Source organism: Cyprinodon tularosa, unplaced genomic scaffold, assembly GCF_016077235.1.
Source record: "Cyprinodon tularosa strain WSP-4 unplaced genomic scaffold, ASM1607723v1 ctg353, whole genome shotgun sequence".
Taxonomy (NCBI): domain Eukaryota; kingdom Metazoa; phylum Chordata; class Actinopteri; order Cyprinodontiformes; family Cyprinodontidae; genus Cyprinodon; species Cyprinodon tularosa.
The window spans coordinates 503,486-516,140 of NW_024039067.1; the positions used below are offsets into that span (position 1 = coordinate 503,486).

General features: G+C 37.5%; 2 protein-coding genes across 4 annotated transcripts in view; both read right to left on the bottom strand.

Moving 5' to 3' along the window:
- Positions 1–1,613, bottom strand: part of pip5k1ca (phosphatidylinositol-4-phosphate 5-kinase, type I, gamma a) — a 75,420-nt gene extending 73,807 nt beyond the window's left edge. The window contains exon 1 of one of the 2 annotated variants that reach the window (XM_038295328.1): positions 1,282–1,613. In XM_038295328.1, coding sequence (XP_038151256.1) covers positions 1,282–1,414 — 133 coding nt within the window. In that variant the 5' untranslated portion in view covers positions 1,415–1,613. The remainder of the gene's footprint in view (positions 1–1,281) is intronic. The other variant, XM_038295329.1, reaches the window with a different exon arrangement.
- A 3,537-nt stretch (positions 1,614–5,150) lies between these two features.
- On the bottom strand, positions 5,151–12,273 carry gpx4a (glutathione peroxidase 4a). Of its 2 annotated transcripts, none has more exons than XM_038295362.1 (7): positions 12,099–12,273; positions 9,623–9,717; positions 9,398–9,542; positions 6,366–6,517; positions 6,232–6,256; positions 6,047–6,106; positions 5,151–5,493 (listed from the first exon to the last, which is right to left on the bottom strand). In XM_038295362.1, the coding sequence occupies exons 1-7, from the start codon at positions 12,258–12,260 to the stop codon at positions 5,461–5,463; spliced, it is 672 nt and encodes a 223-aa protein (XP_038151290.1). In that variant the 5' UTR covers positions 12,261–12,273; the 3' UTR covers positions 5,151–5,460. The 2 variants fall into 2 exon arrangements, with proteins under 2 accessions (XP_038151290.1, XP_038151291.1); XM_038295363.1 differs by lacking the exon at positions 12,099–12,273 and adding an exon at positions 9,910–10,071.
- Between the last annotated feature and the right edge of the window lie 382 nt (positions 12,274–12,655).

Below are 12,655 nucleotides of genomic sequence, written 5' to 3' on the forward strand. Positions count from 1 at the left end.
TCCGGGACGGATCAGGTAGTGACTGTTAAAGAGGTGGTTTAATACAGGGCTTCCCAAGGTAGAGGTCAGGGGTCAAAAGACACCAAGTGGACAGTGGCAAAATGATTTTTTACAGTCATTGTGATGTAATACCAGATTTAATGACATAAATATCTGTAAGCAGAGAGAGCAGTTGCTTACCGGGGCCATGACCTTTTAGGGACCCCATCACTGACACCTTGTTGGCCCCCGACGCAATTGTAGTCTAGAACATCTCTTTGCAGATGTAATTGTGCGAAAAATTTCTCTTATACATACCTGATAGAGAAGTGACTGAACGCACCGTATTTATACCGCAATACATGCCAGATTTCAACAGGATGGTGAGCCGTTTAAACACGACACCAATAGCAAAGCAGACAGCGGTACTTTTAATTAATATGTTAATAACTGCGTATATTTCATTAGACGGTTGGTAAAAAATATACTCATATAATATGTTTGAAATTAAATAAAGATCTGTCTGGGTTCGATAAGCATCTCCCTGGAACTTGGGATGCCTGTAACATGTGGAGGTGCTCTGTCACCATTGGTTCCATCAAGGTGCGCAGTCACTATTTTACCGTGTGTGATCATATACTACTGAGAATTGCATAATTGTATCTTCTTGGCCGATTTATGGAACTGTCGCCATATCATGAACCTTTATAACGTGTTGTTCTTTATATGGGGCCTACCCAGATAATGTTGCTCACAGGCCTATTGTTGTGTCAGATTTACAGATAACCAACATATAGACATAATTTAATTAATGTCATCATTAAAATAGGGATAAAATTATTTCACTTTAAGTATATAAATACTGTGAAGTAATTATCTGTATATTTAGAGATCAGCAGTCTGTCAGGTTATTATATTTGGGGTCAAAGGGGGAACCATTAGGGAACCCCTGGTCTGATATCATAGCACCGCCCCTGTCTGGTCCTATATGTCGCTCAGTTTCATACTATAGTTACAATCAGCTCATCCATTATGCTGTAATAACGGCCCTTTCCATGACAGTCTGCTCAGGACAGCAGGCAGTTTGCAGTCCTGAGCCACAACTTCACCTGCTCTCCTCCTCATCCATGATTAGCCACTAGCTTAGCTTCCCAGTTCCTGATGCTAGCACAGATGAGTCTGGACTTTCTGTTCACAGCACCAGAAAAGAGGGGAAAATGTAGGAAATCATCTAAAATAAAGAGGAAAATGGACTAAAATGAAAAGGGGATGAGAGGGGTTAGTAAAGGAGAGCTAACATACCCATGTCTGCAGCGTCCATCCCGTAGCTAACTCCCACAACCGTCTCCCCATCATCGGATGCTGCGGCCCCGGATAGTGGGCTCCTCTCCCTGGCCTCCGACAGCCCGACCGCTCCCTCGGCTGCTGCTTCCATTCAGCCTCCCGGAGGAAAGACAAACACACGTCCTCCCGAAAGAAAGACCCACAGAGCGACGGTGAAATCCCGGCGGTGTGCGGGGCAACGCGTCGCTGGATGTGTCACGATAATCAGGAGTAATGTGAGACAGGAGCCCTCATCAGTGCGGGGTTCCCTCACGACAGCGGCGCGGAGTGAGCTGCTGCTGGCTTCGCTGCACTTGCTGCTGCCCGCTGAGGAGAGGATAGAAAAGCCAGCTCTGGCTCCATCTGCAGGCATGTTGAAGAACTGCAGCCTGATGTGCAGTATTCGCTGTAGTGTTTAGTTTTTTATTGTGTCCCTAAGATATCAATGCATCTTTAATTTGATCAGAGTAAAAATAGATTCATGTAAAACTCTTTAAATTAAATGCAATAATTCAATTAAATATTTCAAACATACCGACATTTAATGTAATTTGGATAAAATAATCACTATCCCACAGTAACACTGGAGTCCACAGACATTTTAGGGGGCAGGTGCTCAGGTTGGAACAGGGCACCTTATGTGTTGCATGGAGCCCCAACAGCCAAACACTGCCTGATGCTGACATTTAACAATCTCTCGCAGTCCATAGGTACTATTTACGGAAGAGGATTAGGGCCCCTTAAAAAAAAAAGGTTAACTGATTTTTAAATTTTATTTCAGTTTAGTATGGGGCAAAAAGTCAGAATTCTGACATTTTTCTCAGAATTCTGACTTTAATCTCAGAAGCCTGACTTTAATCTCATAATTCTGCCTTTTCTCTCAGAATTCTGACAGCTAACAAACACGTTGGCATCAAGCCATAGCCATGTCTGTTTTAGAGACTAGCTCTCTTGTTTTAATGACCTTCTGCTCCTCCATTAAAGAGGCGACCCCTCAGGCACATAAAAAGTTGCCTAATTCCGTCATTTTCCACCAATGTGTCACTGGTCACCTCAAACAACTCACACATTTGTCAGTGAAGCTTATTGCTCCCACATCTCTTCCCTCATGGTGCCCATCTACATGAAGATCCAAAATTCTGAGAAAAAAGTCAGAATTCTCAGAAAAAAGTCAGAATTCTGCCTTTTTTTCCCATACTAAATTTAAATAAAATTTTAAAATCAGTAAACTTTTTTTTTTTCCCCAGTGGCCCTAATCCTCTTTCGTAATGTCAAATTGGTCCCAGTTAAATGAATAACTATTTTAAATCCACCAATATAAAGCCCAGGATTCCATAATATCTTTAAGTTTATTGGGCAGATATGACAAATTAACTAAGATTTACATTTAGAAAATTAAACAAAAGAATTTATTTGATTTCAAGTGCATAATATGTAATCATGTTCCACTGACAAATCATTTTATTTCTGTGCTCAGATTAGGGAAAATTTTAGTTATTTTCAGAAAACTGAATAAAACTTTATTGAAGTTATTGAACTGTGATAATGTGGCCTGTTTGGACATATTTTTTGTCAGGGATGGATTGAGGTTTTGAGGACCCATATGCAGAGGTGAGTCTTGTAGTTGTAGTACTCACAGGAAACTGAGGGAGGAAACCAAAAATCAAACATAAAAGTACAGGAGAGAAAACAGAACCATGGATAGATCAGGGAAAACATGCATGAGGAGCCAGGAAAAGACAAGGGACCAGCACTGAGGAATGGCACAGCGAGAGTATTTATGGGAGACTGAACAAAGAAAGGACTAATGATCTGATTGGGAGCAGGTGTGAACAGATGATTCTGGAAAGGAGCTAGGAAAAAGAAGTACAGCACAAGATGGCATCAGAGGGCAATCAAGAAATACCTAAGAACTCAGATATATCCAGAAAACATGACAAAATGGGAATAAAACCAATAACACTAGAAAACAAAGAAAAACATGGATATACCTGAAAACTTAACAGAACAAAGACCGAGACATTTTCGCTTTCTAATGAAATGTTTAACAAACAAAAGTTAAGTTGTGCGCTGAAGTTGTCATAAAAAAGTCAAATAGATGTCATCAGGGAGTCCCTGAAAGGGACCATTACAGCGAAACATAATTCTGCCATTAAAGAGGCCATTAAAGATGTTATGCTATGAAGTAATTGGTTGGTGAAGGAGGTAAATGCGCTTGTTTAGCTAGCTGGACAATTAGCTGCCCCTTCACCAGGCGCAGGCGAGGCTTTAGTGAGGTGGTGCTATATGTCCCTTGGAGCAAAATGAAAAGAATCTAGAGTCTGTGTTTAATAGGCTTTTAAATTCATAAGTTGCATTTTGGGCCAAAGAATAAAAAAAGTAAAAAGCAAAAAATAATTTCAGGAGGGCACTTTTTTTGTCCAAGGATGAAAAAGGCTGGTGCTCTAGCACCACCTAGTGTCTATGAATGTCCCTACACAGTACTCTATATTTTGAATCACATCATAAAAGACAAGCAAGAGCTCCTCCACAGCAATGGGAGATAGTAACACCATAACAGAGGATCATTGCTGGATACAGCAAGATTTTCTGTCAATTATATGGTGTACAATTAGTGACATGCTGTCAATTCAATTTAAAGGCCTTGCACAAAAATGTTCATAACATACAGAAACAAATATGTGGCAAAAAGCTTCCCAGACAGAATTTATATGCTGTTCTTACAGAAGCTACTAAACAAATGCTGAGTCCGACGTCAGTGGAGGTTAGAGAGCAAACTCACCAGTGAGGCCAGGATGGGGTCAGTGTTTTTTAAAGGGGCCACAGCAAATAAGGATTAAATATAAAAACAGGGTAATCTGATGTGTGTAAGGGAGCAGCAGAAGCAAAGAGCCATTTGCAGTTCTAAAGTGAAAGAAGTTGAATGTCTGCATCAATTGGTTAAATTCAAAGTTTCTTTTGTTTCAGGTAAAAACAGGTATAATTACAAATTACCTAAAATTAAAACCTTTACTGAGGAAAAAAAAAGCAACAGAAATAATAAAGAACTACTTAAAGTCAAAAGGTGAAGGTTTTGCATGACCACATGATGTCACTCTCATTGGCTGACCATTTGATGATGGCCGCCAGTGATGGAACGCCTGTTACAAAAACAAAGTTCTACTGAATATTTAAAGTAAAACAAAAAAACTGTTCTGTGCCAGTGCAAATCAACATAACTTTATTTATTCATGTTTTCAGAACAGGGTCTAGAACCACCCATGCCAGTGTTTAATCATTGATATATTTATTTATTTATTTATTGTTCTATAGAAACTGAACATGACATAAGGGTAGGTCCACTGATCATGTGATTAATAGCAGAGGGAAGGGTGGCCAGGCAGGGGCCACTGTGCACTGAGGGGGGGTCCAAATTGGATAGGTGTAAGAATCAGCACATTGCCAATCTACACTTTACCAACAGGCTAATTAAATACCAAAAGAAATATTTTCCCAAAAAAAGCACTGGGTTGCCATCTAGCTCCACTCCTGAGAGGGAGGTACATCAAATGCGTCCAATCAGAGGCAGTGAGGGAATAGTTCCACTTTATGCTTTTTGTTTTTAATAAATACAAATAATTAGTAAAAAGGACCAATCAGTTTCTACACATTGGTGCTGCTTTTGCAGCATCACCCCCTGTAGTTCCCACCCTTAAGCAGCTATTTATACTGCTTATGTGAAAGCCAACTCCAGAAAATTATTTGTATTATTTGGTATCTTTCCCTTGCAATCTCTGGTCAGTTGTGCAAAAAGCAGCGCTAACAAGAAACCTTATGGAGAAAAAAAACTGTCAGGAGACACAACAACATTTGGATCTCAGTGAATTTTATTTGGGAAACAAAAGCAAAATTTTATGCGGGATATTGATTCTTGATGTGCTCAGGAAACTTTCTCCTTCTCTCCACCGAACCAGATCATAATCAGCTGTGGGGTCCTCTCAGAAGGTTTGCACGCCGTTTTCATCAGGTCTGTCCTGTCCGCCATGCGGGTTTTGGAACAGGCCGTCACTGGTCTGAGGTGGACCTTTACCATATGAACCAGCATTTGGAGATGCAGAGGAAAGAAAGGAAGCAACAGAATATGTGGAGCATTCGTTGTTAGGGAAGGACTGGGGGCAGTTAAAGGTATTTGGGAAGATCCTTCTCCACCACCTGGAAACAAAGACAGAGTGAGAGGTGATCTGCATGAATAATCAGCCTGAATGGTAGAGGTGTAACAACACATCATTAAATTCATTAGATTATTAACATACTAATTAATGCAACACATACGCCTTTATTTTGAAATTCACAAGCCAACACGCGTAAATCAGGTTATTTGTTGTCATTGTTTTTTCATAAGTAAATAAATGCCACCTTTGATTTAAATGGCTGATGCCTGTAAGAGTCAAATTATATTTAATCTGTTTTACTTTAGTTGATATCAATATAAATACATTTGCTAGAAGACAGAGGATATGGCCTCATATTGACCACAGACCAGAGTACTGAATGGAAATCCTACCATGACTGACATCATCATCCACATAAATGAATATATCATTGTGTCGTGATAAAGGTGGAGATTTTATATTCTGCACACTGACTCCCACTTAACGATTTATATAAACTGATCATCTTTCTGTTGTTTTTCCCTACAGAGCCGTAAATAAAAGCGTATCAATCGGTCTGTTACGGCTCAGAGAGGAAAGGTTTTTATACGTACACTCGGATCATCCAGGGGTCCATATCTTTTCATCACCTGCCCCTCTCTGTTGATCAAAAACTAGATAGAAAACAAAAAACAAAACAAAAACCCAAATGAACTAAAGCTTCTCCAGTTAATGTTAGAGTTTTTTTTATTGACCCTTTAATAAAACAAGAAAGGTCTAAATGCGTAGATGCATTTACCTTGGTGAAATTCCACTTTATGCTACTGCAGGAGTGAAAGAAAAAAAGCATGTTAGAAAAAAGTAGTTAGTGTAAGTCAATGGGCTCCAGGCCTTATAGCTCAAAATATGAGTTTAGTATTTATATAAACGTACTTTCCAAAGGTTCCCTTCCCATTGGGCTGCTCCTTCATCCACTTCCACAGCGGGTGAGCATTCTCGCCGTTCACCTCGATCTTACTGAACATGTCAAACTGGGCATCATAGGACTCAGCAAAATGCTTGATCTGAGTCTCATTGCCCGGCTCCTGATGACAGAAACAAGAAAGTCAAACTACAGAGGCACCACAGAAAGGACTTATGGTCTTTCGCACCTAGAAATAGTTAACCAACTGTGAAGTACGGTGGTGTTGGAGTCATGCTGAAGGTCTGTTTCACAGCAAAGGTGAACAGCAAATGAGAGGCTCATCATTACATTGTTTAACTTCAAATCAACAGCTAGATGGTAAAAGAAAAGAAATGCCAAACACATCTAAAATGCTTTAGGATGGCTAACATGCTAACTTCAAGCTTCTAGTAACCCTGTAGGGCCAGGGCCCCTGTAGATCAGGTCCTGGCCCCTGTTATGGCCCCTTTACTAACAGCATACACTGCAAACAAAACTGAAATCCAAGTCAGTTTTTCTTGAATGAACTGCATTTTCCTATGATATGTGCAAAAAGATAAAACAATTAGCCAATGAAATAAGATGATTTACATTTAAAATAAGATCAAAACAACACATTAAGAACATTTTCACCTCTTTAGATCAGTTTTTGATCGGTGTAATACTAATTAAATTTCTTCTGATGAAAAAAAAACTCACAGATGAAATTATAACCAATTCGTCACTTAGACCTATTTATTATTTTACTGTAACAATTTAATTAAGAAATAATTTAAAAATTAGTCAGCTTTGGGCTTCGGCTGTATTAATATTGGATCACAGTTTTCATCTGTTAGATCAGGGGTCTGTAACCTCGGATTTGTGTCTCACCTAAAATACTAAACAATGTCCTCTTACCTTGTTTGTTTTATTTCTTTGTTTGGTTTGTTAATGTTTTTTTTATCTGCCGCCATGAAAAAATATTCATCTAGAACCTCCACTGAAAAAATTCTGATAAAAAGGAAGGCTGGACTTCAAAATCTAGAAATAAGTAAAAATGTTTTAAATTAAGACAATTCACCCTTAATTTGAGTAGGTATATAAAATTATCTGCCAATGGAATTAGTATATTTACTCTTAAAATAAGATAATTAGATAATATGTACTTGAAATAAGACAATGCAATTTGTTTTTCTTATTTTAAATGCATATTATCTTGTTCCATTGGCAAAGTGTCTCACTTACCTCCTCAGTTTAAGAAAAAAATGCACTTATTTCAAGATAAAATGTATAATTAGATTTCTATTTTTTGCAGTTTGAGTATCCAAAATGATGCCACATGCTTGATTATGAGCAAAAAGCATGAAGTATTTATATACATTGCACTCAAAAGTAAGACTTTTTTTTGTTTAAATGTAAATCATCTTACTTAATTGGAAAATTTTATAAAAACACACATTTCAAAAAATACTGACTTACTTATACTATATACATACTTTTTGTCTGCCACATACAGTCTAGTCATACAGCAAAAAAACATGACTTTATCTTCTTGAGCGGATTCTGGACAAACATTTCAAATCAACTTTTCTATATATCTCTAAACTACATTGAGCTTTGTACAGTAAAGCAGGCAGGTTGTTGATTATCCTGCTGCCTGACAGCGAATGCTCCAAATCCAACAAAAAGATGTGACTGATAACAGGCAGCACTGTCCCAAACAAGAAAACATATACTTCCAGGCATGTCAAAAGTATTAATCTTTATTACTCAAGTAGAAGTATAAATCCTACTTATTTTAAAACACTTTTGTAGAAGTGAAGAAGAAGAAATTAAGCTTTTAACTCAAGTAAAACTTTAAAAGTACCATTTTTAAAACTACTTAAAGGATAAAAGTAAAAGTAATGCAAGAAAAAAAGTTAGGACGGATACTTTAAACCTCATACTTATACTGGTTACTGCACAAGACTGTTAAAGGATCACCGTCTATAATTCTGGATGATAACCACAGATGGCAAAAGTACATACTTTCCCTACTTGAGTAAAAGTACAGATACTTGTGTTAAAAAGTACTCTGGTAAAAGTGGAAGTACTGATTAAACTTCTTTACTCAAGTAAAAGTAACAAAGTACAGGCTTGTAAATTTACATAAAGTATAAAAGTAAAAGTAGAAACCACTTTTTTCATGCCGTTGCCTACATTTTAAATGTATGTCTGCCAATAGGACTAGATCTCCGTTGTGTTCATTTTCAATCATCTCGTCGTCCATGCTACTATGCTAACGCCACCGCCACCAAGCTGCAATGATTTGCCGCGAATGAATACCGCCGAATCTGTTGATTGATCTTGTAGTGGTGCGTCAAATGCAACGTAGATTCCCATCCAATTAGATTGAATTTGGTATTGATGACGTGAAAAATAATAACGGTAACTCCATTGAAATGATTCAAAACTAAAGTAACGATCCAATTTTTTAAAATGTAAGGAGTAGAAAGTACAGATATTTGTGTAAAAATGTAAGGAGTAGAAGTAAAAAGTCGCCATAAACATAAGTAGTAAAGTAAAGTAAAAATATCAGAAAAATCTACTTGAGTACAGTAACGAAGTATTTGTACTTCGTTACTTCCCATCTCTGATGATAACTTCCTTACACGCAATTTTCTTAGTTTTATAACTAATAGCAGACGTGTCAAATCTAACTTAGCATCATCTTGAAAAACTATTTATTTTTGTTATGTGGTGAAGAACAAGTTGGGGAAGCACTGAGTCCAACCACAAAGAAATTTTTTAATTTTTTAAATACCAATGGGCTGTAATGAAAAATGAGGTTAAATAAAACAAAAATAATGAGTCTATTATTAAACTATAAGGAGTAGAAAGTACAAATTTGTCTAAAAATATATTTACTCCAGTAAAGTATAGATAGACAAAATGTCTACTTAAGTAAGGTAACTAAGTATTTGTACTTTGTTACTTGAAACCTCTGTGTACTTCTAAAACTATGCTTCTTGATAAAGTACGATTTGAGCAAATATAAACGTACCTGATTCCCAAACTGGTTGGAGGGGAAGGCAAGGATGCGTAAACCTCTCTCAGCATACTTAGCGTGCATCTTAGCAAACTGAGAGTAGTTTACAGGAGTTTTACCTCATTTAGAGGCAACGTTGGTGATGATGACAACATAACCCCTGAAAGGAATTAACACAAAAAAAAAACATTAAAATGACGGATGATCGCAGTAAAGTAAAATAATTTCCAACAGACTGACCTGTACTTCTCAAGGGAGATCACGTTACCATCGATGTCAGTGGCATTAAAGTCATAAATGGATGTAGCTCTCTGCCAATCCTCTGCAGGCGTCGACTGTTAGAGAATATCAGAGGTTAGACTTTTAGAAGAGAAATATTAGCTCCTCTAGTAAAACATAGTTATATAAATATAATCCACCATATATTTAGCAATGAAACAAATCTGTTTATAAAATTAAAAACAAATAAGCACATGTATTAATAAAAAATCCAAATGAGATCCAGCCCTAATTTGACAGCGTCTCACCATCGCCTGCAGCAGGACAGAGAGCAGCACTGTGCACCCTATGAGGCGCATGGCTGCCTCTCACTTTGCTCCTCTGAAGACGGAGAAAACAATCACTCCTCTAAACCTCTTGCTCACAACTGAGAGAGCACCCACTGGGGTGCCTGTGGTCTATCAAGGGGGTGGGACCAGATTCACAGAAATGATAGGCTTGGCCCCCTTGGTTCTAAACAAATAAATCCAGATGAAAAAGTGCTTGTCCTGCAGTCCGGAGTTCAAAGCTTTTTGATAATATTAGGGAAAAAACAAAACAAAGCTGCAGGAAGCCGGAGCAAAGTGCAACAGCCTGACCAAACACGTAAACTCATTGTGTAATGTGATTAAATTAATAATCCAGTTCAGTTTGGAACCAATCAAGTTTAGAACACAGATGCAGGTTGAAGTACATCTGAGTGAAAAGCTTAAAAACAAACAAATCCTGATCCTAGACAACAAGAAGGGTCTGTGTTTTTCTGGATGGTTTCTGAAAAGTGTTGTATAAGCTGATGGGGGGGGGCTATTTCACACTGTGCTCTTTAGATTTAGACAGATAATAATATCCTGTTGTTTTTGTTATAGAAAAGTTATAAAATTACCAAAAAAGAAACATACAGTTATACAGAAGAGTGTAGTATAAAAGCAAACTTTATTAAAGGCTTACATGTTGGCCTTCTCATCTATTGTCTCATTACAGCCAACTTTTCTGCTAAAAAAGAGCTTTTCTTCCAGATGTAACCAATCGCTTTACTTTTCTTTAACAAAGGCTATCCGTCTTCTGTCAAACACTTTGGCCGTACGCCAATATTGGTCTCGCTGACCTTCCTCCACATATTCTGGGTCCCCTGCTTTACTTATAGTGACCCTGCCTTCTTGTGGATTTCGTGCACCAGCTGACCCTCCCCTCTAAGATGAGGATCTCTGCAGCTCATCCAAAGCCTCTTCTTCTTCTTATGTGGTTATATTGGCAAACTTGTGAGAAGTGCATTACCGCCAACAACTGATATGAAGTAAAGCAAGGAAACAGGAAACAATTCACCCCAGAAACAAAACAAAAAACAAAAAAAACAACAAAAAAAACTGTGTAACTTAACCCAACATAATAAATACTAAATCACATTTGCCCTTATAATTTTAATTTATCTTTAAGACATTGTCATTCTGCTAGTTTCTGATGGTCCTATTGGTTTTCCCATCATGCTTTCAACCATTTCCCAGTTTAAATCTTTCACTTCCAGATATTTTTCTGCAGCTTTCACTATCAATTTGATTTTTTTTCGGGGTTTTTTTTGTCGTCTGTGCAGTACAATTGATCACTTCAACCATGAATAGAACAAAATCTTTCTTTTTAACAATTAGTGAGTCTTCTTCAATTTTGGGACATTTCTCTAGAGGAGAATTTGCCATGTGCTGAACTGTTGGTTTGGGTTTTTCTAACTGAGATGGGATCCTTTTTGCAGCTTCAGCGTAAGTAATTCCAAGCTCAAATTTCAATTTTTTTATGTCCTCAGACCTTTTGCTATGTTCTCCTGCACACCTTCCACATATCTGTTTTTCCCATCCAGAGCCTCATGGTTCATTTGCTGATTAAAACTCTCACTGGTTGGTAGCAAGGTTTAGATGATAGCCCCAAGTTAGGCTTTCTTTTTTTCTGAAGATCAGGGGTTGTTCAAAGCTTGGGATAATGCCTCGATGTCTGGATTTTATGTATTAAAAAAGATATTTTACATCCAGATATGTGTGATCAGACATATATGTATAAATAAATGAATGGGTATAAATAGCCTAATTATTTTAATGAAGTCCTATGATTAAGTTATAGAACTTGAAAAGATGTATGCTGCTGTGTTTAAAGATGATATGCTTATCAGCTGATGGCAGCTACAGACAGTTGATGACGTAAAGAAACTGAGTGTCCTGATCTATTATCCTGCTACTGTGGATATTTGTCCAGTGCAAACTGATCAGAGTGGCGCAGCTGGAGGGACATCACAGGCTAGAAACGGTGCAGGGGCCAAAGCAATGCCAGGGGGCGTTAATCAAAGCACAATAACACCGAGAGCGACACTGGAAAAAATCTGCAGTTACAGCTGGCAGGTTGTTCACTGTTACAAAACGTGAGGAAATCTCAGGAGCGCACAAAATACAGACCAAGGATCAGAGTTTTACATTACCGTGGAGGATAAAACAAAGTAGAGTATCAGCGCCAGTAGAGACCCGCTGCTCACTAAAGTTCCTACTGTCAAAATAACATATAAGGGCCTCATTTTAGGCGCTTTTATATAGATGTGGGTCCATGTCCGCCGCAGCTGCCAGACTCCGCCCTGCAGAGTCATGTTGTGAAACGACCGCAAGGGGGCGGAGCTACAGTTTACTAATCCACATAAACTAGAGAAAGAATCTGAAGTCAGGTACACTGGATAAAAACAATATAAAAAACAGAAACATGCAAAAAAGAATAAGAGAGTTCACTTTAAAAGCGAATCCAAGGCTGTAAAAAAAAAAAAAAAAAAAAAAAAAAATATATATATATATATATTTATATATATATATATATATATATATATATATATATATATATATATATATATATATATATAGTGCATTATCAAAGCACAATAAAAGCAGTATAGATAAAAGCAGAATACTTTGAAAACAATTATTAAAATGATTGATTTACAGTACTAAGCGAAATTCAATCTAATAAAATTGTTTGGTGTATTTTAGAGCT